The following is a 26858-nucleotide window of genomic DNA, read 5'->3' on the forward strand; positions in this document are numbered from 1 at the left end:
TATAACTAGATTATGGGTGCAAGCAAGTTTAAAACCTAAAACAAATATGAATTACTCTGTATATAACGGGTACTGCCCCCTTCTTAACACCTTGCTCATTAAATAAAAGTTTTTTAGTGCTTTGAATTTTTTTTTTTTTAATTACAAATTTTCTTTAAAAATTTGGAAAAAAGCCAAACTTCACAGTAAAAAGTAAGGAGATAAGGAGGAGATAGCCCCCTTCAAACAAATAATAATCAGTTAAAATAGGTTTCAAATATCTTCCTTGCTTTCAGTTGAAAAGGTCTTTTGTATTTAATTTCTGTTATTTTTTAAATCATGCCCAGGCCCAACCAAGGTATAATTTGAGGCACAGGTCCCTTAAATCCCTGGTTAGGTGCTTTTAAAATGTGTAAATCAATAATTATACGTTGATTATTACTGTCCTACGTTTAAATTTGCAACTTCAATTTTGGATGAAATTTTAATATACTGAAATAATTGGCGATGAACAGTAATTGATGTGAAAAGTCCTTGTTAATATTACTACTAAAGAAATTCGGTTGGATGAAAAGGACTATTATATTTTGTATGGATAGAAATTCTGTGAGACTTTTGATCTTCTACATAGCTGAATCATCACAACCTCTATAAAATTATTTTCTTATCGATAAATACATTATACATTTTTTTAAATACATGAAGTACTTCATATAAATAGAAAAAGAAAAACTTCACCATTTAAGAATTCTGAAAACTAAGTTCCTAGCAGCATTTGCCACACCAAAGAAATTTCATGTTGGGGCTGATGATGACCTGTCTTGCCTTTTCCACCTCTGTGCTGGTAGATATGGGAATGTAACATATTAGCTGTGTAGATGAACATTTCAATTAATTTCTACTTCCCCTTACCTCTTTCAAGCTTTTATCTGAAGCCTCGTGAGAACTAAGCAGTTCGTCTATTAAATTGAATTTTTGTAGGAGTCTACCCTATACCCACCCAAACAATGACTCAGCCCCCCCCCCCGCTCATTATAGCTGATACGTAATTAAAATCAAAGAACTTAGCCTACCTTTACTAAAATTAAAGCAAATCAACTTAATTGAGCCCAGTACTGCCACCTTGTGGCATTACTTCTTTTGTAACTGAGAAGCCTAAAACATAGTTAATGATGCTTTTAAATCAATTAGCTTCTAAGGATTCTAAATTGATTGCAAATTCTTTCCCTACCGGGTAAAGTAGTAGTTTGGTGCCCTAAATCTCCTAAACTGTCACCCAACCACCACTGTTATTTTGGCGTTTGTCCCCCACCCCTCGAGAAATTTTCTTTCGGTGCTTTTGAACTAGATTGTCATACTACAAAATTACAGCAGTCTGTAGAAATTACTGTTTTCTTTTCTTAAGTCAAACTAAACTATGCTAGGATACCATCTATCCCAATTTCTATCGACCTGGGCGTTTATTGGACCCTGTTTATTTGCTCCTGTAACTGTGAGAAAAATTTATCTGAGTCACTATTATCTCTGTCAGTTGGTTCTGAAGGAGCATATACTACTATAACTAATATCCTGAATATTTTAGCTATAAAATAAGAGATTAGCATTCTTTTAAACATACCTTCTCAGCCTAAAAAGACTTAGCAGCTTCCTTATTCATGATGAGCCCATCTCCCTGCCTATGTACCGCATCCTTCCTGCCTAAGTAAAAAAATTCCATATCACCTAATTACATGCTTCCTACCCTTCAGATATGAGTTACTAAACTCCTAATAAATCCAGTCCAAATCGTCTGAATGGGTCAGTTAAAATGTTGATACGATAGCTATTTTTTCAACGTCGTTGCATTCTAAGTTCTTGTTTTCATATTCTTTAAATCTCTGAAATTCAAGAAAATCAATCAAACACTTTATCTAGCTTAGAACTGGACACCAAGAGGTCCCTGTGACCTCCAGTATGAATGGGGAAGTTATGTGATCCTGGGGCCCCTCTTGGTCAAAAAATGGTTTTCAGCAATTGGTGATGCTCTTCTATCAACAAGAGTTGGAATCCTGCAGAGATAGTCTCAAGCCCATTACCTCCTACCCATAATATATCCATGACTACAAATGATGTGCTACTATGGGGAGGCAATCCATAGAAGATTAAATATATAGTAAAAAGTTTTCAGTCCAAAAACGCCAGACGAAACAGACCAAACTCTGAAGAATTATCCGTTAATCAAAATTCGTGCCAATACTCTGTGATTTATTAGACTATAATTTCCTCAAGGGGTGTTAATCCTGAAGTGGGAATACTGTTGATCTTAATATCCCCAGTCTTGCAGGTATTCTGAAAAATTCAATCCAGGCCTTTGCAGAGGCCGTTGCCAATATATCTGGACCTTACACCCTGCCGCATTTGTCCTCCTATAGAGGACCCTGCCATGATGGTGTTCTGCGTCACTATGCAATTTAGCCAAATACTAGAAAAAGTTTTGTAACTCATTGGACGGGTGCACAGACCGGTTTGACCTTTCGAGTGTACATTTGAGGGGTCTTCCTCCTCTTCCACCGGTATTTATGACCCCTGGAGAGGGTCCCACTGGTCAAAGTTCCTTCTTGATCCTTGCCTCCTATACTGGTACCCTACGTATATATAAGGTGTTACCCTATCGTAACCTAACCCCTACTAAGAAGTAGACTCATACATCATAAATATAAAATTTTATATAATTACATTCGCATATATATATATATATATATATATATATATATATATATATATATATATATATATATATATATATATATATATATATATATATATATATATATATATATATATATATATATATATATATAAATATATATATATATCTATATATATAAAAATAAGTTGTCTGTGGATCTGTGGATCTGTGGATCAGGTGACGTCATGTTTCGGCTGACGTCATGAAATTAGTTGCCATCATTTTTGCTTTGAAGGTGACGTCATTCAAGTTATATAAGACATATGTTCGCGTAGAATTCTATTAATGTTTAAGTTTACAATGACTGATGAAGATGCTCAAAGAGTCTATGCCAAAAAACTTGCTGCTGATAGAGAAAGTCAGAAAAGAAAGCGTGCCGAGGAACTACCAGAGCAACGCGAAAGCAGACTTGCTGCTAAAAGAGAAAGTGAAAAAAGAAGGCGTGCCGAGGAATCAAAAGACCAGCAGGGAAACAGGCTTGAGGCTGATAGAGAAAGAAAGAACAGAAAGCATGCCGAGGAACTACCAGAGCAACGCAGAAGCAGACTTGCTGCTAAAAGAGAAAGTGAAAAAAGAAGGCGTGCCGAGGAATCAAAAGACCAGCAGGGAAACAGGCTTGAGGCTGATAGAGAAAGAAAGAACAGAAAGCATGCCGAGGAACTACCAGAGCAACGCAGAAGCAGACTTGCTGCTAAAAGAGAAAGTGAAAAAAGAAGGCGTGCCGAGGAATCAAAAGACCAGCAGGGAAACAGGCTTGCTGCTGATAGAGAAAGAAAGAACAGAAAGCATGCCGAGGAATCACAAGAACAGCAAGAAATCAGGCTTGCTGCTGATAGAGAAAGTAAGAAAAGAAAGCGTGCCGAGGAATTACAAGAACAGCAAGAAATCAGGCTTGCTGCTGATAGAGAAAGTAAGAAAAGAAAGCGTGCCGAGGAATCAGAGCAATCTGAAAGTTATCGCCTGGCATTCAGGTACAACCCAGTCGATGATTATAGCTTGAGTAGATGTGTTCAAATCGGGACAATGTCTAAAATTTGTCCCTATTGCAAGGCCTTGAAATTCAATGGTGAAACAATGGGAATGTGTTGCGCCTCAGGAAAAGTTAAACTTCCTCTATTGGCTGCACCACCAGAGCCATTGAAGACTTTCCTTACTGGAACTACGTCAGAATCTAAGCGCTTTTTGTCAAAAATCAGACAATACAACTCATGTTTCCAAATGACGTCGTTTGGAGCCCAAATCGAAAATCCAGATCAATTTATGTCTACTTTCAAAGTAAAAGGGCAAATTTATCATAAAGCAGGGTCCCTTCTACCATTCTCAGGCGAGAATCATAAATTTTTACAATTGTACTTCATCAGTGATAGAAATTCTGAATTGAATGCACGTTGCGAAATTTCTCCCAACGTTGAAAGGACAATCGTTTCCCAATTGCAACATCTTTCCCACGAAAATAATAATTTAGTGCGTCTGTTCAAAACAGCCATCGATTTGATGCCTACTGATACTCATAAAATTGTTATTTCCGCTGACAAAACGCCTCCTGGCCAACATGTGCGTAGATACAATGCTCCGACTATCGACGAAGTGGCAATCGTTATGGTCGGTGATCAGTTTTTACCTCGAGATATTATTCTACATAAGCGAAACGCTCAGTTGTTAAGAATTGCTTATCTATTGCTCTATCTATCTATCTATCTATATAAAAACGAGTTGTGTGTATGCATGTTTGTTTGTTTGTAAAAAGAGCGTTTGCATATGACGTCATTATTAGTACATACGGCTTTGTATATGGACAGACAATGGGAAAGCCAAGAATGTTGTATATTCGCAATTTTTACGTAGTTTGAAACACATATATAAATCTATCTATATTCACAGGTGGGACACAGGGACACAACTACAATGGCGCGTAACTAATATGGCGCGTAACTAATATGGCGCGTAACGACTTACGCGCGCGGGGGGGCTTGGGGCGCGCGAAGCGCCCCACCAACTAGGTGTTGGGGTGGCGCAAAGTGCCACCCCAACAGCTAGTATATATATATATATATATATATATATATATATATATATATATATATATATATATATATATATATATATATATATATATATATATATATATATATATATATATATATATATATATATATATATATATATATATATATATATATATATATATATACATATATATATATAATATATATATATATATATATATATATATATATACTGATTCCCTAACCCACAGCAAGACAGGCAAATGAGAATAAAACGCGAGACCATTAGCTCTCACCAAACCGCAAAAATATATAATATTCGCTAAGTTTAATATTACCCGTCAAATGCCAACATCCTGAAAAGATTAGCCCAATTTCCAAAATTGAGGGGAAACACCCCCAAGGAGTCAAGGAATTGGAAGGAAAACCCACCACCAGAATCAGCTAATCAGACAGCCAAACCGTAGGAGTTTCAAGCTTAGGCAAAAAAAAATTTAACTTCGCACTGCTTGCCACAAAACACGGATGCGTATTTATTTGTTTTTCTTTTGTTTTTCCCGGGGTGACTGTATCAAACCAACAGTGCCAAAAGTCCACGATATTTTTGTTAACATAACTGTACATATTAAATATTCAGCTTAAATTTATTAGTTCTTTCCAATACTGTTCTTCACCAATCTTGTTTTCATTAAAGCATTAATAGCCTAATAGAATTTAGACCCTTACTGTCGTGAAAGAAGACAGTAGCTAAACTTTGGTTTACAGTGATTGTGTTTGTTTTAAGCTTGATCTGCATATTCACTTTAGGTTTTACTCTTTTGAATATTTATTTATTCCTTTATATTAATATTTGTTGTATGTTTATTTGCTAAGATTGTTTCTTTAATTTATTCTCCTTGGAGAAAACCTGGAACCCTTGTTATTTAACAACAATCAACCCTTTTTTATGATAATCACTTCATTAAAACCTTATATGGAGTGGGGGCAAAAATACAACCCATACCCTTGGGCTCTGAGAGAAGGAGATAAGTCAACCCTACAATCATTGTTATTTTATCTCTGGATTATTTTGACCAAAATAGTTATCTTAAACTTGCTACTTGTCATCTACTTGCCCTATAGTTATAGTTATCTACTTGCCCTCCAATTTCTATTGACCCTTATGGGGAAACTAGAATCTTAAATATCCCTTGAAAACACTCCATATTCATCTTCAACGGCCCTTGTGTTTGAGCATCCTTTCTCAAGGGATTGTGAAAAAAGTCAAATTTGGCATGAGAACATGCTAAGGTTTAGAGAAGGGCAGATCCCGATTTATACAGAATAATTTATGTTATTTTTTTTAAGTTTTGACGTTGTTCCATACTCTCAGCTGAAACAATTTGCTTTTATTTAATTTCTAATGTTTTTTTTTAAATCATGCAAGAAAATCTCTCCCCCCCCCCTCTGTGTAAGATCTCCTATGAAAAATTCTCCTCATGAACTTGCCTCCTCAAGTAAAATTTCCGTAGAAAATACCATCCCAGAAAATCTCTGCGTATTTCCTAATAGTAAAGACTTATGTCTTTACAACCTAGCAAACTAGCAAATAAATGAGTAGCTTACAGCCCTTTCCTTAGAGGCGATAAAAGTTCGTGTAATCCCCAAATATATATTTAATGGGATTTTCAACATTGCAGAATGGAAAGGCTATCTCAAAATTTCGATCAGATGTCTTTAAGGAACAAGTGTGTGAGGGCCAGTTATCCTCATGCTTTTTGGTCACATAAAAATGACTCTAGAACTTCTTTTTTCGTTCTAGTGATACCTTTTCCGATCTTTCTTTGGGCAAAAAAATCAAAACTCCACATTTCTGTAAATAGAAGCCTAAAAAGGTCCCTTTTAGGAGTCACTGATATGCCAAAAATAACATTCTGATCTGCACTAAGACCACAACAATTCCAAAATCAGGCAAATCCTCTCAGGTTCGAAGCTTCCGATGGACAACGCAAAACTCAATGAATCTTCTACTTTGGTATCTGTATAAAAGCCATTTTTTATTTAGCCTATAAACTGTTTTCGAAACTTCCTGAAAAATTACATTTTTCAAGATCAAAGTATAAGGTGTAAGATATTACTTACCATCATAGACGGCCATTTTGATTCCATACGTTTTCTTTTTCTTAAAACGTCTAACAATACTGGCCAGCGGTCAAATATGGCTCAGCAGCATGGGCGCTTCGAAAATTGGATGAAAGTTTACTAGATATTTTGCAATCTGTTGCAGAGTCTTTAAATGTTTGACCACAAATACCTAAAAAATCTTGTTATCTTATTTTAAGTTAAAAAATCAGTTTTATTGTGTATTTCATTGGTTGATTTGCTTCGCCTTTTGTTTGGAAAATACAAAATAAGAAAGCGAAATTCCGTATTATCACAAAATTCCGGTAAAAGATGGCAAATACGCCTTGTATTTAAAAATCTTTCCTCGTTAGACTGTTAAAATCAAACAAATGGCAGACAATCTTGGCAAACTTCCTGTGAAAGGAATACTAAAAAACTCAACTTCTTTTGAAATCAAGGAGGCTAAAAAGTGGTAACTTGGTTGCGTTTATCTTCCAGCCTAGATCCTTTTCTGGGCTGATAGGGCTTGTGTTTATTGCTTCATTTAATCTCAACAAACTTTGAAGTGATCCACAGAAAAAGAAATGGTAAAATTACAGCAGTTCATATAACTGGCTTACCAACATAATGAACATATCACTTGATGCCTTTTTGGTAAAATTCTAGTTTTATGAGTTTGGGTTATCTCAGAATGGGGTTAGGGTAGGAAAATGAAACTTTCAGGAAAGGGTCTACAGGCTAAAGTATGTCCTGGGAAGATATTTTGAAGTACCTACCTTCACTCCCTCTCCCTCTAGATGGTCCTGACCCTTGATGACCATTAAAAGTATGTGTGTTATAAAAGTAAAACCTTGTAAAATAGATCTTCTGCTTGTTTAAAGTACAACAAAATTCTTTTCAGCTTCACAACTTTGCTCAATCTCAATTTATAAGGTTTTAAAGATATGCAAGTACATTTCCTACATTTAGAAAATAATATTGATATGGCTCAGAAATCTACTCAAATAATAGGAATTGCATTATCAGAAATAAATGCAGAGAAAAAGCAACTGGTAACTAAAAATTAAGGTAAAATGTTTTGTCAAAATTTTAATTGGTATAGACTTACTTACTTAGACTTAGGTCCTCCCACACCTGAGGTCACATAAGGCAGCAACAGTGGTTCACCATGATGACCTGTCCTGAGCCCTTGACCAAAGCTCCTCCATCAAAGACCTTGTCAGCTTTGACTCCTTCTCTAACATCCTGCCAATGGTCATTTTGGGTCTCCCTGACTTGTGGAGGCCAGGGGGTGTCCAACACTGTATGTCATGAGGTAGCTTTCCATCACCCATTTGCAACATGTGCCCCCAATACATCCATCATTGCATTCTAATTGCATCAAGGATGGAGGTATGATTTGTCATGATATAAATCTCATCATTTCTTGTTCTCTCTGTCCAATGTACATTCAAAATAGATCTTAGGCAGTTATTATCAAATGCCTGTAGTTGTTTTCCTAGTTATGCAGTGATGCTCCAAGTTTCACAGACATATGTAAGGCTAGAGAGGACATTGCTATTATAAATTCTGAGCTTTAGCTTCTGGGAATATTTGTTGTTTCTCAAAACATTTCTAAGACAATTGAAGGTAGAGCCAGCCAATGCTATTTGGCACAAAATTTCTCTTTCAGGATTAGTATCTTGCATAAGAATGCTGCCAAGATATTTGAACTCTTTCACTACTTCAATTTCCTCATTGTTGACCAAAAGTCCCTCAGCTAAGTCAAGAATGACTGCATTTGACATTGATTTAGTCTTGTTAACATTTATGGTGTTATTTCCAACAGCATTTGCCACATGCCCAAGTTCATTTATATTGTATTATATAGCTTCTGATTTGTGAGTAGAGAGTGCAATATCATCCACAAAAACACCATCATGAAGTGCTCTTAGTGGGTTTAATTGTAGACCCCCACTGAAGCTACATCCATGAAGCACAAGGTCTATGACTATAACAAGTAAGAGTGGCAATAGAATGCAGCCCTGCCTTACACCAGACTGAATAGTGAATCAGTCCATTAGGCCACCCTTGGTTTGTACTGTGCACATAATATCAAGGTATAGCACTTTAATTATATTTACAATTTTGATCAGGATCCCATAATGCATTAAAATTTTCCACATGGTCTCATAGTATAGCAAGTTGAAGGCCTTGAGAAAGTTTAGAAAGACAAATTTCAGGGCCAACATTTCAAAATTTTCTAGCTGTAAAGAAATGATACAGAGTATATGCTTTAGTCAATAAAATTAGCCTAGGTAAGACGGCAGGCATCCAGTCATCATCCTACTCTCTAAAATAGGGTAAAGTTGTCAGTTATTGGAACACTAAGCATTTATATGTGATTTCATGTCTTTTAATTACCCTATATGTTACTGAGTTTTGTACAATTCTAGTTTAGCTACTTTTTGTTAACTTGGAAAGGGGTTAGGTTAGAAAAATGAAATTATGAAGAAAAATAAAATTTTTCAATTAGTCATTGATCAATGGCTAAAAACATATTCTACTAAGGTAAGCTATTGCTAAGGTTTTATGTTAACTCTTCTGATTTTCATGTCCTAGATGTTTGCCTACTTGAAAGGTCTATTACATATTGAAGTTTTGGCACTAGGCACTACAACATTTTCCTTTAATTTTCAGTTATCAGTTTTTTCCTCTGGTTGTAGTTGTGAAAATGCAATTCCTGTTATTTAAGAAACATTTTAAGCCATACCAATTGTTTTTTTTTTTTTTTTTTTTTTTTCTAAATTCATAAAATCTATTTACAGATCTTTGAAACCTTATAAATTGGGATTTAGCCAAGTTGTGAAGCTGAAAACAGTTTGGTTGTACTTCATCTAAGCAGAAGATCTATATTGTATGATTTCCTTCTATAACAAAAAATTTTTTTCAAAGGCTCTCAAAAGCTACTGCCCTCTAAAGGGAGAAGAAGTGGAGGTACGTATTTCAAAATGTCTTCCTGAGACATATTTTAGTGTGCAAACCCATCTCTGAAAGTTTCACTTTTGTAACCTAACCCCTTTCAAGATAGTAAAAAGTAGCCAAACTAGAATTTTTGCCCTAATTTTATAATATAAGTAATAACCTCAGTTATTAGACTAATATGAGCCAAGTTCAAAAATGCATCAGTTTCGTTTTCATCATGTAGAGACAATATACCTAATAGTCAGCTAGCTAATCCACTTTTTAAGTGGATTATTAATCCACTTTTCTAGCTAATCCACTAATCCGCGTATTTTAATCTCCATCATACCACCTAGAAATTGAATTGTTTCACCATAGGATATGTTAAAATCTTTATAACAAGTATATGATTAGCTTCAACATTTTAACCATACACAACACTCACAATTTCAAATTTACTAATAGACAATAGGGGGGCCTAATCTTGGCCACACATTTAAAGCTTAATTTCAGAAAATACTGTGAAATCTTTGACACAGGATCTTAAAGTTAGAATAACATATTCTAATGACAGAGATAGTCAACCTTCTATAGAATTAATCTAAGACTAGTGCTGTGCAAATGAACAATTGTATTTGTATATACTAGAGTATAGAGCTAATTTGTTGGAATTCAAATTTTGAAAGACTGAATGTTTTGTAAGATTATAGTCAGCTAATTTCAACTTGTCTAGTCATAATCATCATGCATTTACAATTATGTGTGACTCAGTACACATAATTTCCAAGATTAGGAGTCTGTTGTCTATGTGTAGAAAATATATTCTTTAAATGATAATCTGACAAAGATTAGATACTGGCTGAGCACTGGGGGGTCTCAGAAAATCTGAGATTCAATATTAAAGAGAGCCAGCCATATTGTTATTAAGTTTTACTTATTATGATGCTTATTTTCATGGAATGTAATATATCTCTAATTTGTAATACAATGGTTAGCTTGTAATATATAATGTCCAATAATTTGTTTCTGTTCCCTTGCATGTTTTTCATTATTTTTTAGTTCTCTTTCACTGTTTTTGAAAATTATTTTTATTGATTACTCTATAGTCACTTCTTCAGAGACATTTTGAATACTTAAGTAAACCATGTTTCTCATAAGAAAGGAAAGTCAATGATTGCCTGACTCATATTAATATAAAGGACCTCATAAGAAATTCTGTAAATATGGACCTAAAAATGGACATTATGGGGCATTAGGTGTTAGAAATTAACACAAATCTGGAGATACTTAGCCCAAAAATTTTTGGAGGCTGGTCTTATTTGTGGCTGCCATGGTTTTTCTCTTGAAAAACAATTGCTCAAGCCAGTGGTCACAGAACACAGCCAAGACTGTCACAATTTCTAGTTAAATTGCTAGGTATAAGTGAATAACCTATAATTCAAAACCCAGTATTGTCTGTGAATTCTTTTGTATTAAAGGTTTTTTGCTGTTAAGGATATGTTAAAAAGCAGTTGTTTAGATAATAGAACTTTCATGAAGTATTTTCATGATCTAAATTAAGTCCAAAAAATGTGCTTTTAGGCTCCTCTCTCTTCCTAAATCCTATTTTAATGTCTTAGAATAGTTATCAGCCATTCCACATAAGGAAATACAATAAAAAAAAAAAAAAAAAAAAAACACTTCTTACTTCATAAGATGTCTAAGAAATGTTGTCAACAGATTATTTATGCATGAAACTCTTTCACCACCCCACACCTTCCTAATGTACAAATAAATAGCCTACTCCAAATAATGTATTTCCCATTTGGCCATTAAGGTTAAATGGTTAACCACTTCTAAAGAAAAAATTATCTCATTGTTTTGGTTGGATGTCTAAGGTAATTTTGAAGACCACACTGCCTTTCCATGATGATAAATAACAGTTTAAATGGTTTCAATCTTTTTTTAGACAATGATAGTAAATATGGTTCAAGAATTAACAAAGATGTTACTGCTTCATTTTCAAGTAATTTGAAAACTTTTTAGCACCCGGCAGGTATATATATATATATATATATATATATATATATATATATATATATATATATATATATATATATATATATATATATATATATTTTTATACATATATATATATATATATATATTATATATATATATATATATATATATATATATATTATATATATATATATATATATATATATATATATATATATATATATATATAAGGTAAAGGATACGGCATTAGACTTTACAGTCCGTACCGGCAGTGCTGATCTCCGTTTCTTGGCCCTTCAGCCAGGAAGTGCAATGGGGGGTTGGGGGCCAGCCATCCTGTGCTTTTGCACACCCTTCCTGTTTACCTTCCCCAGATTTCTCCAGGTACCCATTTAGAGCTGGGTCGACTCTGGCTAAGCTTACAGAGTCACGCCACTGACCCCCGTCCCAAACTGAAGAATTGGGTACACCGGGATTCGAACCCGCGTCCTCTCAGACAAGGGATCCCGAATCCAGTGCACCAACCCACTCGGCCAGGACGGCCCGTAAAACTCCAGCACAGATTCTACCTTCAGAGGCTTTCAGGTATAATCACACGGACGTAGCCTCGCACCATTGGCCGTTCGACCAAGTGCAAAACCAAATGTCCGAACCTGCTTGTGAGATGTTTCAAACAGGCTAAATTGGCTACTTAGGTCTACTTTTGTAGTACTAGAATTGTTTCTAGTAAGTATTCTTCTTAATTTAAATTATCAAAGGTGTTGGCTTGTGAGATGTTTCAAACAGGCTAAATTGGCTACTTAGGTCTACTTTTGTAGTACTAGAATTGTTTCTAGTTAGTTTTCTTCTTAATTGAAATTCTCAAAGGTTTTTCTATAAGGTGTTTGCTTGTGAGATGTTTCAAACAGGCTAAATTGGCTGCTTAGGTCTACTTTTGTAGTACTAGAATTGTTTCTAAAAAGTCTTTTTCTTAATTGAAATTCTCAAAGGTGTTTTCTATAAGGTGTTGGCTTGTGAGATGTTTCAAACAGGCTAAATTAGCTACTTAGGTCTACTTTTGCAGTACTAGAATTGTTTCAATAAGTTTTCTTCTAATTTAATTTCTCAAAGGTGTTTCCTATAAGGTGTTGGCTTGTGAGGTGTTTCAAACAGGCTAAATTGGCTACTTAGGTCTACTTTTGTAGTACTTGAATTGTTTCTAATAAGTTCTCTTCTTAATTTAAATTCTCAAAGGTGTTTTTATAAGGTGTAGCTTGTGAGGTGTTGCAATCAGGCCAAATTGGCTATTTATTAGTTAACATGCTAGGTTTTGGTAGAGAACAATAGGGCTTTTTTATGTTTTCTTTATTTTAGGGTATTAATTAACAGGAAAGTTGCACTTTATTACAAATATTAATTACTTGCAATAGTTAGTTAATGATTAGTTTGCATGCTAGGTTTCAGCAGAGGACAACAGAGCTTGTATATGTTATTTTTATCCTCTACTTTATAGTCTAAATTAAAGTTAAGTTGCAATTTAATGCAACTATTTATTAGTTGCATTTATTAGTTAATTATTAGATAATAATTCTAAGTTTTATGCCCTATAGATAGGTAGAGTAGCTCCTCAGAAGGCTTAGACCAAGTAGGACCTTGTCCCAGGGGGGGTCCATAATAGAAACTGGGCACCCTCTCCTGGGGGTCATAAATACAGGTGGAGGAGGAAGAAAGCCCCCTCAAATGTACACTCAACAGGTCCCACTGCTGTGTTCACACGTCACATGAGTTACAAACCTTATCCCAGTAATGGGTTAAGTTGCATGGTGATGCAGAACACCATTTTGGGAGGATCCTCTATAGGAGGACAACTGTGGCATGGCATAAGATCCAGATTTATGGACAACAGCCTCTGTAAAGGGCTGCCTCGACCCTTTCCGGGTACCTGCAAGACTGGGAAACTTGCGGTCAATTTTTCCCACTTGAGGAGTGGCGCCCCTTGAGGAAATTATAGCCTAGTAAACAACACAGCACTTGTACGGGAATCTGATTATTGGATATTTTTCTGGGCTTGGCTTGTTTTGATGTGTGTTTTCGGGCTGAAAAACCTCTTCCTAGCTAATTTATCTACTATGGGTTGCCTCCCCATAGTAGCATAATGTTTGTAGGCATGAATATATAAAGAGTCGGAGGTAATAGTCTATGAACTGTCTGTGAAGGTCTTAGCACTGTCTGTGAAGGAGTTCGATTCTTGTTGATGGAAGAGCATCGCCAAGTGCTGAAAACCATGTTGTGACCAAGATGGGCCCAGGATTGCACAAAGCCTCCAACTTAATGGAGGTCCCAGGGACTTCTTGGTGTCCGCTTCTAAGCCAGCTTAATCGCTTCGGTGTAGACTGGAGAAGATATGTTGGTCTCCATCCTGCACTGGTATCCGAGATCACCGCTTTTCCTGAGGCCAAAATAATTTTAAAGATTTGAAGAACATGAAAATTGGAACTTGGAATGTTACGACGTTAAAAAATGACTATCGTATCGACATTTTGACTGACGAATTCAGACGGTTTGAACTGGATTTATTAAGAGTTTCAGGAACTCATATCCCAGGGGTAGTAAGCATGAAATTAGGTGATGTAGAATTTGTTTACTCAGGCAGGAAGGATGGGGTACATAGACAGGGAGTAGGGCTCATGATGAATAAGGAAGTTGCTAAGTCTTGTTTAGGCTGGGAAGGTATTAATAATAGAATATCATATTCTATTAAGATATTCTATCATATTATGACTTGCTCATTTTATGACTAAAAAGTTCAGGGTATCATTTACAGTAGTATATGCCCCTGTTGAACCAATTGATGGAGATACTAGTGACTCAGATGAATTTTACTTACAGTTACAGGAGCAAATAGACAGGGTACCAGGTAGAAATATGGTGTTTTTGCTAGGAGATTTTTAATACCCAGGTTGGTAGAAATAGGGATAGATGGTATCCTAGCCTAGATAAATTTGGTGTAGGAAAAAAAAACAGTAATGGCTATAGGCTTTTGCAATTTTGTAGGTATAACAACCTAGTTATAACCATTGGTCACAAAATGTCCCATAAGTTGACATGGTATTTACGTGATGGTAAGACAGCAAACCTTATTGATTATGTTATTGTACACAGAAGATTAGCAGGAGCAATTCAAGATATTGATTAACCTTATTGATTATTTTAATTGATTATATCAGTACAAAATTCTATGGTATATAGGAGTGCTGTAATTGATGTTAAAAGTAAAGATCACTATCTAGTAGTGTTTAAGGTTAATTTAAAGCTGAAATTTCGGAAGGGTAACTACCTCCCAGAAAGTTATGATGTTGTTAGACTCCAGGATGAAAATTTGAGAAAAAAAAGTTCCAGGAACAGTTGAATACTAAACTTGAGAGTTTAAAATTTGATAATGTGGAAGATGGATGGAATAATTTCAGAAAAACAATTTTTGAAGTTGCTGATGGTGTCTTAGGGAAGAGTGCTAGGACTGCAACCAGAAATATTAGTGAAAAAGCTTTAGGTTTAATAGAGAGTAGAAGGGGTCTGTATAAGAATTATCTGAGTGATAGGTCGTATGAAAACAAAAGGATTGTAAAGAAAGTGGAGAAAGCATTAAAATATGAACTAAGGAGATGTGAAGTGGAGACCATGGATAAAATTGCTGAGGATCTGGAAGATGCAGCTACACGTTATAATAGTAAAATATTATACTGGCATGTTATTAAATTGAAAGGGAATAGCCAATTCGGACTAGTCCCAGTTAAAGATAGAAATGGGGCCACAATTAGTGATAAGGATAAAGTTAAAGAAAGATGGGTGGAACATTTTGAGAATGTGCTAAACCACGATACAGTTGCAGGAAAAGATTTAGAGGAAAATGAAAAAGTTTGTGATACCTTGGATGTGAAGGAAGATTTGTTTAGTGAGGAAGTATTAGCGACAGTACTGAAAGGATTAAAAAATAATAAGGCTCCAGGGGCTGATAATATGATTAATGAGTTTCTTAAATATGGTGGCTCTGAGGTTAGGAATAAGCTACTGAAGATTATGAACATGATTTTTGAAAAAGGGGAAGTACCTAATGATTTTAGGAAAACCTTAATTAAACCACTGTATAAGAAAGGCGACAAGAGTGAGTGTCGTAATTATCGAGGCATTAGTCTGGTCTCTGTAGGTAGCAAATTACTGATTAATATGATACTTTTTAGACTGAGAGATGCTGTAGACAAAGTTTTAAGGGAAAAACAATGCGGTTTTAGAAAAGGTAGAGAATGTGTCGACCAAGTTTTCACTCTTAGGTTAGTAATTGAGAAGTCCCTTAGTTGTCAAACACCTTTGGTCCTCAGTTTTATCGATTATGAACAAGCTTTCGACTCTGTTGATAGAAGAGCGTTAACAAGGGTCTTATCGTTATATAGTATACCAGAAAAATACACTAAAGGGATTTGTGCTATGTACAAGAATAATACTGCTGTGGTTAAGGTAGAAAATGAGGTTAGCAACTGGTTTTGTATTAAATCACGAGTTAATTAGCGTTGTGTCCTATCCCCATTTATATGAATCATTTTGATGGACTTCGTCCTAAGGAGCACATGAAAGGCGGTTAGAGACCATGGAATCTAATGGAGAGGAAAAAACGCTCCTGGACTTAGATTATGCTGATGATTTAAGCATATTAGATGAAAGTGTGAGCAAAATGAATGAATTTTTAGAGGTTTTGCGAGTTCAGGGTGCTAAAATAGACTTGAAAATTAATGTTAAGAAGACTAAGTCACTAAGGCTAGGAACAAGTGAAGATGAACAGGTGACATAAGGTTACGAAAAGATTGATCAGGTTGGGAGTTTCAGTTACCTTGGTAGTATTATTAGTAAAGATGGCGGGAGCAGTGAAGATGTTAAAAGTAGAATAGCTAAGGCTCAGGGTGTTTTTTTCACGGTTAAATAAGGTTTCGAAGAATAGAAAGATAAGTCTGCAAACCAAGATTAGAATATTGGAAGCTAAAGTGATGACAGTGGTCAAATATGGCTCTGAAGCATGGGCGCTCCGAAAAGCAGATGAAAATTTACTAGATGTTTTCCAGAGAAATTGCCTACGGATTGTTCGAGGTACCCGGCTGACTGACCGTATTTCAAACAGTAGGTTGTATGAAAAATGTTGTTCAATCCCGCTTTCTAGGACTATAATGAAAGAAAGATTGAGATGGCTAGGCCACGTTCTACGGATGAAGGATGACAGATTACCGAAGACTGTCCTTTTTGGCCAACCGTCTGGGGCTACACGGAAAGCAGGTCATCCTTGTCTGGGCTGGGAGGATGTCAGAAATAAAGATTTAAAGGAAATGGGAACTTCCTGGGAGGGTGTAAAGAGGGAGGCTTTTAATAGATTAGGTTGGAGGAGGAGCGTGTGTAGCTGTGTTGGCCTCAGGCGGCTTGGTGCTGCTTTGAGATATTAGTAGTAGTAGTAGTAGTAATATTTCTCTGGAAAGGTAAAAGTCGTAATTGAATACTCAAGACTCAAAGCTTAGAGTAATAAGGCAAAACTTTCTGGAAATACTCAGGGAGATTTTGAACAAAATCAAAACAAACATTGTGCATGCTGGTTGTCAAAGGGGTATATCAGCAGTATCTCAGGAATGGCTTGTGGTATTCTTTTGAAACTTTTGTATATGTTCAGGGAGAAGTATGGAAAAATCAGCAGAATGCATTCCTAGCCTCGGCTTTCTTGGATTCAGTCCCCCCCCCCCGTTTTCAACACTGACCAAAAATTTGCAATAGCTGCTTCGTTCAAAATCGTCAAAATGCCCAATATCCATGCCTTAGGGGATGACAGCCTGCAGGGCAAGGGTTATAAATTATGTAATATGCCCATTTTTAAAACATAACATTTATTATTTGAAAACGGGGGAATTTTTATCTCTGGGGTCCAAAAAGCCTAAGGTTGTTGTAATATCATGCATGTGGGTTATGTTAATGCCGGCTTGCTTTTGCTTGTATATTAATGCTTGTGTGCTTGCTTGCAGTTGCTTTATTAGGCTTTTGTTATAGGTACCTGGGCTCAATAAATTAATGATCTGGTAGAGTTCCACATGGTTTCAGAAGATGGAGACAAAAGCACCAAGCATTGATTGGGATTCAGCCTCCCTTTGTGATGATTGGAAATGCTTTGAACAACATGCCAAACTCATATTTCTGTAACCCCTGTCAGGGAAGACACAGGAAAGCAAATGCACTTACCTCCTAATCTGAGTTGGAGAAAAATGGCATCAGATATTCCACACTTTTACCCTTGCTGAAGCAGAAACCAACAATATAGAGAGTTACCTGCAGAAAATTCCGTGAATATGCTACATCAATCACAAACAGTGTATTTGCTTGATACATATTCAAGAAACGCTACCAGTGTAAGGGAGAAAGCATTGATAAGTAAATCACAGAACTAAAAATACTGGTGAAAGCTTGCAACTATGCAAGTGCTCACAAGATGGTCCAAGACAAAATAGTAAGTGGCATCAGAGACCTGTTAATGAGAGAAAGACATCTTCTAGAGGGTGATACTCTAACACTTAATCAGCTATTGAAAAGTGTCAAACCTATCAAACAACCCAGGCACAGCTAAGAACATTTGAAGAGCAAGAACCCCACCAAATAAAGACAGAGCTATCCACAAATACAAACATCCATACCAAAAGTCTGAAAGTACAGCAACGCCTAGGAAACCTAAGAAGTGCTATTTTTGTGGAGGAATCTACTCACACAGCCACGATTGTGAAGCAAAAGGCAAAACCTGCTCAAAATAAAAAACTAAACCACTTTGCAGGTGTATGCAAAAGCAGCAAATCCGTAAATGAAGTAACTGAGTTCGAGGATAGCTGAACCAACAACAGTGACAAAAATGACAGTGTCTTTTTATATTCTATAGAAAGCAAAATCCATAATGATAAGGACAAAGCCCTCGTCACATTAGAAGTAAACAACTCCTTGTCTGTAAAATTCTAGCCAGACACAGGAGCACAAGCTAACATCTTACCCATTAAAAACTTTGATGCCTTGCCACGTAAAACGCCTCTAACATGTAGAACCCAGAGACTCACAAGTTACCGTGGATTGAGAATCCCTGTCATAGGTGTGTGCGAGCTGAAGTGTAAGCCCCACTCCAACAAAGCTGGAACCTCACTCTTTTTCATTGTTGAATCTGACTCTATGCCAATTCTTGGATTCTAGTCAAGTATTGACTTGAATTAAATAAAAAAAACATGTTTTTTAAATGAAAGTAAGGAGCAACATTAAAACTTAAAACGAACAGAAATTACTCCGTATATGAAAGGGGCTTTTCCTCCTCAACGCCTCGCTCTTTACGCTAAAATGTGACTCTTTCTCTTAACTCTATTTTCAAACAGTAAGAAACTTTAGCGTAAAGAGCGGGGCGCTGAGGAGGAAAAGCCCCTATCATAAACGGAGTAATTCCTGTTCGTTTTAAGTTTTAATTTTGCTCCTTACTTTCATTTAAAAAAACTTGTTTTTTTTATTTAATTTCTGGACGTTTTTGAATTAATGCATGTTTTGATCTTCAAAATTTGCATATTAATTAATTGCAATTAATCGGAAGCTTTTGAGAAAAAAGGAGCGAGGGAGATGGCCTAGTTGCCCTCCAAGTTTTTGATTACTTAAAAAAGCAACTAGAACTTTTAATTTTTTTTACAAAAGTTTTCATTGGTAAAAAATATATGTAACTTACGAATTAACTTACGTAACGAACTTCTATATTCGTATGTTTTTATTGCATATATGAGGGGGTTCAACCTTTGTCGCTCTTTACACTAAAGCTTAGATTTTGTCCCAATTCCTTAAGAATGACCTCTGAATCACAAAGGCCGTAGAATAAACAGTTGAAATTACTAAAAATACTTTAGCGTAAAGAGTGAGGTATAACGAGGAGTTAAAACCCTCGTATGCGTAATAATTTTTGTTTGTTTTAAGTTTTAGTGCTGCTCCTTACTTTCAGTACAAAAAACTTTTCATATTTATTTTTTTATTGTTTTTTCAAATAATGCTAGAAAATCCTGCGCCCCTTCATTGGAATTCTCTTCCCCAATGAGAAGTTTCTTCATGGAAATATCCTCCCACGTAACCCCCTCCTCGACCCTGCCCCCTCAACAAAAAAAATCCCCCTGAAAACGTCTGTACACTTCCTAGTAACCATTACTATATGTAAACACAGGTCAAAGTTTGCAACTTGCAGCCCCTCCCACGGGGACTGCGGGGGAGTAAGTCGTCCCTAAAGACGTAGTTATTAGGTTTTTTGACTACGCTGAATAAAATGGCTATCTCAGAATTTTGATTCGCTGACTTTTGGGGAAAAATGAGCGTGGGAGGGGGCCTTGGTGCCCCCCAATTTTTGGTCACTTAAAAAGGGCACTAGAACTTTTAATTTCCGTTAGAATGAGCCCTCTCGCGACATTTTAGGACTACTCAGTCGCTACGGTCACCCCTGGAAAAAAAAACAAATAAACACGCATCCGTGATCTGTCTTCTGGCAAAAAACGCGAATTTCCACATTTTTGTAGATAGGAGCTTGAAACCTCTACAACAAGGTTCTCTGATACGCTGAATCTGATGGTGTGATTTTCGTTAAGATTGTATGACTTTTAGGGGGTGTTTCTCCCTATTTTCTAAAATGAGGCAAAGTTTCTCAGGTTCATAACTTTTGATGGGTATAAATGATCTTGATGAAAATTATATATTTAAAACAGCATTAAAATGCGATTCTTTTGATGTAACTATTGGTTTCAAAATTCCATTTTTTAGAGTTTTGGTTACTATTGAGCCGGGTCGCTCCTTACTACAGTTCGTTACCACGAACTGTTTGATTTAGTCAAACTAGTTCTGAACGTCAGTAAGGCTGATGAGATTCCATGTAGTCAACAGAACAGAAGTGAATAAAATAATCAACAGCTACAACAACGTCTTTCAAGGAATAGGAAAACTTGATGGAGAATGCCACTCATACCTGAAGGATGGTGCAACCCCAACTGTATACCCAGCAAGAAGACTCCTATCATCACTCCAAGACAAATTGGAAGCCAAACTATATCGCATGGAAGTCGAGTGAATAATCGAAAAGATCTCCAGACCTACTGACTGGGTCAATTCAATGGTAGCAGTAGAAAAAAGGATAACAGTTTACGAATATGCATAGACCCTGTCAATTTGAACAAATCCATCAAAAGACCGTTCTACCCAATCCCTTTCCTTGAAGATATAACATCAAAACTCCATGGAGTGAAGTTTCTGAGCAAATTGGATGCAGTATTTGGGTATTGGTCTTGGATGATGAATCTGCAGACCTAACAACATTCCACACAATTTTCTGGTAAATACCGTTTCAAATGGATGCCATTTGGTATCATATCAGCCTAGGATAAATTTCAAAGACGAATGGAAGAGGCCCTTGAAGGATTAGATAGATTTTCTGTCATCATTGATGGTCTTCCTGTTTTTGGATCATCCCTTGAAGAACATAACAAGAGATTGAAAGCTGTACTGCAGAGAGCAAGAGAAAAGGGTATCGGACTCAACAAACGGAAATATCACTTCTGTGTTCCCAGTGTGACTTATTTTGGACATGTCATCAGGGAACAAGGATTGCAACCGGATCCTGAAAAAATCAAAGCTATTAACAAGATTCCCACACCATCAAACCCAGGAGAGCTTGCAACTCTGTTTGGGATGCTAAATTACCTCACAAAATACATTCCAAACTTGTCAACAAAACACAGAGTCTTTCATGACTTCAGTAAATCTATAAACTTCAAGTGGGCCAAGGACCATGACAAAGCCGCGAGAAGTAACAAAAACTCAACAGTCATAAATCTAGCCTATTTTGACCACTCAAGCAAGTCCATGGATCTCACTGTTGATGCATCATCACATGGTTTAGGAGCATTTATTTCATCAAATGGTAAAGTAATCACTTACGCCTCACGTTCTCTCGGCCAAGCAGAACCGAAATACTTGCAACTGGAGAAGTAGTTATATGCAATAGTTTTTGGTTGCAAGGACTTCCATCACTTCGTATACTGCAGGCATGTAAGAGTAACCACTGTCCACTTGAGACTATCCGCTTGAAAAAGCCCCTACTAGAGCGCAACGATTGATGCTGCAAATTTAACCATATGATCTCGAGTTAGTTTACAGACCAGGGACAGAAATTGCAGTTGCTGACACACTATCAAGACTACACCTCCCTGACATTGATGAGAAGCTTCTTAGAGAGATTGGAGACTTGGGAAATAAAAGACTATACAGAGAAAGATGAACAAGTGGCCCTCCTTAAGGAAGGCATCCGAAGTGGATGGTCTAACATTAGAAAGCAATCTGCTACTGATCTCCTGGCATACTGGAATTGGCAGCATGAACTGTCATATCAGAATGGCATCATTTTTAAGGGTGAAAGGATAGTTATCCCCTTGAAACTGCAATAAAAAATTCTGAAGCAGCTCTGTATCTCTCACCTTGGCATGGAAAAAGCGAAACAGCGCGCCAGGATGTTCTTCTACTGGCCAAGGATGAACAGTGACATTGAAGCTCTTATCACAAACTGCCCCACCTGCCAAAAATTCAGCCACAATAGCCAGAAAGTACCTCTCATCATCTCCCAGATTCCCTTACTTCCATGGCCGCAGGTGGCTTCAGATATTTTTGACTAGAATAAAGGAAAATATCTTATAACAGTCGACTACCACACCCGCTATTTCAAAGTTGACAAGCTATGAAACCTAACTTCCAAGGAAATAATCGTCACACTAAAACCAAACTTTGATCAGCATGGCATTCCTAACAAGTCATGTCAGACTATGGGACACAATACGCATCCTATGAATTTAAACAGTTTGTGGAAGACTGGGGGATAAGTCACAAGACATCCAGTCCTATATACCCCAAATCCAACGGATTGGTAGGAAATGCACTGCAAACATGCAAGAACATATTCTTTAAAGCAACTGAGAGTGGGGACGACCCATATCAAAGTCTCTTGGAATACACCTGTAGACAGCTATGCCTCTCCCGCTCAACTGCTCATGAGCCACCAGCTACATTCCGCCCTACCTTGCACACCAAAAAATCTCCGAAAACAGGTTTTCTCAACTAATACATATCTGTAGAAATGGAAAGAGGCCCAGTCAAGACGAAACAATACTTCGACAATCATGCTAAGCCTCGACCCACACTCCACGCAGGTGACACCATGTGTTACCAGAAGCAACCGCAGAGTCAGTGGGGCACTGCAAACATTAGAGCATCAGCAGGTTACCCAAGATCATTCCATATCACAACTGAAGATGGAACTATACTACAAAGAAATAGAAAGCACCTATCAAATGCATTGCTCTCGACACCTACAGAACAGACAGCATAGAGAACGTGATATATTAACGACACCTACGAACAATCCAAAGTCTATCACACCCTATGCAGATGCATCAGCGCTTACTACATCGTCCAGCACACCTTCACCAAATAAATCCATCATCAGTACCCCTGATGGCCCACCCCAGATGAAGACATCAAGTCAGAAGAAAAGTCGGTGACCAAAACCAGCTATGGGCGGCAAACCAAGCCACCAAATAAGCTAATACTGTGAGCTTCTGAATGTGTGAAAATAGTGTAAATAGTACCCCCCCCCCAGTTTCTCTCAGTTCCATGCTCAAGCAGTGCCACAGTGGAGCCCATCATACACACGTTATTGGCTATGTGGATGATATATTATAGAATGCCGATAAGCAAGCCTAGCACCTTCTTTGTGGGTTCTTTCATAATTAGTAATAATAAGTGACAGTGCTCCAATACAGAAGAAGGAGGATTTAATATCATGCATGTGGGTTATGCTAATGCCGGCTTGCTTTTGTTATAGGTGCCTGGGTTCAATAAATTAATGATGTGGTATAATTTCACAGTTATTAAGTTGAAATTTCACAGAATATTGAACTAAAGCAAAACACACTATGTGCATCCAGGTCATCAAAAGAGTATATCAGCAGTATCTTGAGAACGCTTAGGGGTATTAACTATGAGCTTTCAAGGCTCCTACGAGTAATACTACTGTGACTAGTTGCAATTGTCACTACTTCTGACTGTAATTGCAACTACTTGTGTCTGCAACTGTGACTACTTGTAATCGTGACTTTGACTCTGATTATATGCATCTGCGACTCTGGCTGCAACTACCTAGGAATGCAACTATTTGCAACTGCAACTATTTGTAATTTCAACAGCAACTACTTACAATCATGAAAAGAACTACCTACGGCTTCTGGAGACTGCTTGTGAAAGCAACTGCAGCTACTGAGAGCTGCAATTGCAACTGCTTGGGGTTCTGACTAACACTAATAACAGCTCTAATTTCGACTGCGACTCTGAATTTTACTACAACTGCTACTAAAATTGATCTAAATCGAAAGAGTTAAAGTGCATTCAGGTTGTCGAAGGGGTGTATCTGTAATATCTGAAAAATGGCTTAGGTTACTAAGTCACAAGTTTCAGGGGATTCTGTGCATTTAGATACTCAAAAGGACATGCCTGAAATATATCGGGAATTTCTAAGGTTATTAGGATGGAATATTCATACGGTTTCGATGAGGTTTTGCAAAAATCAAAAGACAATAGGTGCATCCAGATCATCAAAAGGGGATATTTGTTTTGATCTTAGGAATGGCTATGGTCAGGATGTTGAAACTTTCAGGGAAAGTTGATTGGGATTTTGAACTAAATCAAAAGACACCATGGGCATCCAGTTTGTCAAAATGGCATGTCTGTATTATCTCAGGAACAGTTAGGGGTATTGAGTTGAAACTTTCTGAGATAGTTGAGGAGAATGTTTAAACGAACCAAAAGACACTATGTATATCTTGGCTATCAAAAGGGTTATTACCAATATCTCAAGAACAGTTAAAGGTATTTAGTTGAAACTATCAGAGAATGTTGAGGGGGATGTTGAATATAAACAGTAGATACAATGTGTGTCCAGGCTGTCAAAAAGATGTGCACAATATCTCGAGAATAGTAAGGGTCCTTAGTTTGAACTTACAGAAGATGTTAAACTAAAAAAAAATATTTTGGGAACCCAGGTTGTCAGAATGATATCTTTTCCAGTCCAAACTTCAAAAATGCTCATTTTAATTTCATAAATGAAAGATTCTAAAGGGTCAAAAAAAAAGAAAGTTGAGTGACTCCTCTAATCTATATTCAATCTCTTTCCCATTTTAATTCATATACAATATTTGAAAATTTTGAATCAAAATCTTAGTTCAAGAGCTGTTCCAAACCTTGAATTCGAATTGAACCAAATTTTTACAATAAATATAGTGAATATAACTCAATTTAGTGCTCAGATCACCTTATGCAACTTAAGAATTCAAGTTAAAAATCTGATATTTTAATTCTTAAGCCAATAAATTGAAAAACTGCAGAAATATTCATCATATTAATTTAAAATCAGACTTTGGCCATCACAAACAAGCAAAAGTTAATTTAAAAAATACTTCTTGAAAATAATTTTTTTAAAGATTAGTATAGAGCCATATTAAAATTTAAGACCAGCCGAAATAAAGTCCAATGGCAATCTAAACTTAAGATATCAATTTCAAAGCGATCTTGCTTCCTAATAATTCAATTAAGCACATGCATCCACTATCTAGTACATGCTACTGTAACCCATGTAAATGATAGTCGGAGCAGGAAACATGTTCTGTTGGGAATTTCATAATAATTATCGTATGTGTTAAAACATGTGCTGAAAACTATTTTCACCAACCATAGTTTCCCACTATATAGAAACCCAGAGTGTCTTCAATGGCCCTTTAATTGTAGAACCAAATCCTTTCCCATGAAATAATTTTTTCTATAACAAAAATTGTGTTTATCTTCTTTTTTTCTTTTTTTTTAAATATAGCCCAAAAGGAGCCCCTCACTTTGATGAGATGAATATAATAGCCACCCATCATCCTTTAGATAAGGACTATGGTCATATGAAAATTGAAGAACCCAAGACGCCTTATAACTACTCAAATGCAGAATCAGGAGATGAAGCTGAGGGTGTCGATCCTGAAGATTTGGCTGAAAGGTAGGATGAAATTTCAACCAGTCTGGTTAGTCAGTCAAAAATTGTACATGGGCGAAACCTTTACGAGCCTGTCCCGATTCCTTTGGTGCAAACCGCTCAGTTGACTCCTTACCACTCTGTTGACAAACATCAAAAACAAGAAGAACAATAGGGAATTTTTTAAGACAGTGGGAAACAAATTAGAATGACAATTTCGGCCCTATGTCTAAGGGCCGTCCTCAGCAATACAAATAAGAAAAAAAAACAACTTACAAGAGGATAAAATGAAGAAAACTAAAATGAACAGTTTTTCAAAACAGTCCCAGCATCCTTACCTCAGCGAAGAACTTAGCCTGTAAATATCCTGTTTTTGATTAGTTTTGTGTAAAAATAGAAAATTAAATTTTGTCCCTAATTTAAGACCTGTAAATTATGAGAGTTATATAAGTTGGCAAGGATAAGTTAGACCATGACAAACCACGTGGCTTGTAGCATTTCGGCCTACATTACATTTTCGGGTATCTCTTGTGTCCTGCATTTTATCACAGTCTTAATTGTATTTCTAGAATTAAAGCAGAAGCAACACAGCTACCTGCAGTATTGGTCTCCACTGATGAGGATTCTCCTGACGAGGAAGAAATTGAAGAAACTCCTGAAGAGAGGGGTAAGCAATTTTTGATCACTGTTCAACAATCACCTTTATCTGCTCACCTACCACTGTTCATCAATTATTATTATTTATTTAAGAATTAACGACGCTTCTTGACTACTATGGTCCCTGCGTCAGACCTGCAGTGCATTCCTGCAGCGTGATTCGATCTCTGGGTCCCGTATTACCAAGCTAAGGTCAAATCCACTGCGCCACCACAGGACACTGTTCCTCAATAATATTTTTTCCCATTGCTGTCCTGTATCTCAACGGAAAAATGTAAAGGTTGGCCAGCTAAAAGTAATCCACCAATCAGAATCACGCTTTCATTCTTTCTAACCT

The 26858-nt window shown here is 36.5% G+C and overlaps 1 protein-coding gene across 2 annotated transcripts in view; it reads left to right on the forward strand.

Moving 5' to 3' along the window:
• Positions 1-7150: 7150 nt before the first annotated feature.
• LOC136042122 (protein phosphatase inhibitor 2-like) overlaps positions 7151-26858 on the forward strand; it is a 32146-nt gene continuing 12438 nt past the window's right edge. The window contains exons 1-3 of one of the 2 annotated variants that reach the window (XM_065727025.1): positions 7151-7288; positions 25718-25888; positions 26434-26531. In XM_065727025.1, coding sequence (XP_065583097.1) covers positions 7206-7288; positions 25718-25888; positions 26434-26531 — 352 coding nt within the window. In that variant the 5' untranslated portion in view covers positions 7151-7205. The remainder of the gene's footprint in view (positions 7289-25717; positions 25889-26433; positions 26532-26858) is intronic. The other variant, XM_065727026.1, reaches the window with a different exon arrangement.

Source organism: Artemia franciscana, unplaced genomic scaffold (assembly GCF_032884065.1).
Source record: "Artemia franciscana unplaced genomic scaffold, ASM3288406v1 PGA_scaffold_67, whole genome shotgun sequence".
In the NCBI taxonomy this organism is placed as follows: Eukaryota; Metazoa; Arthropoda; class Branchiopoda; order Anostraca; family Artemiidae; genus Artemia; species Artemia franciscana.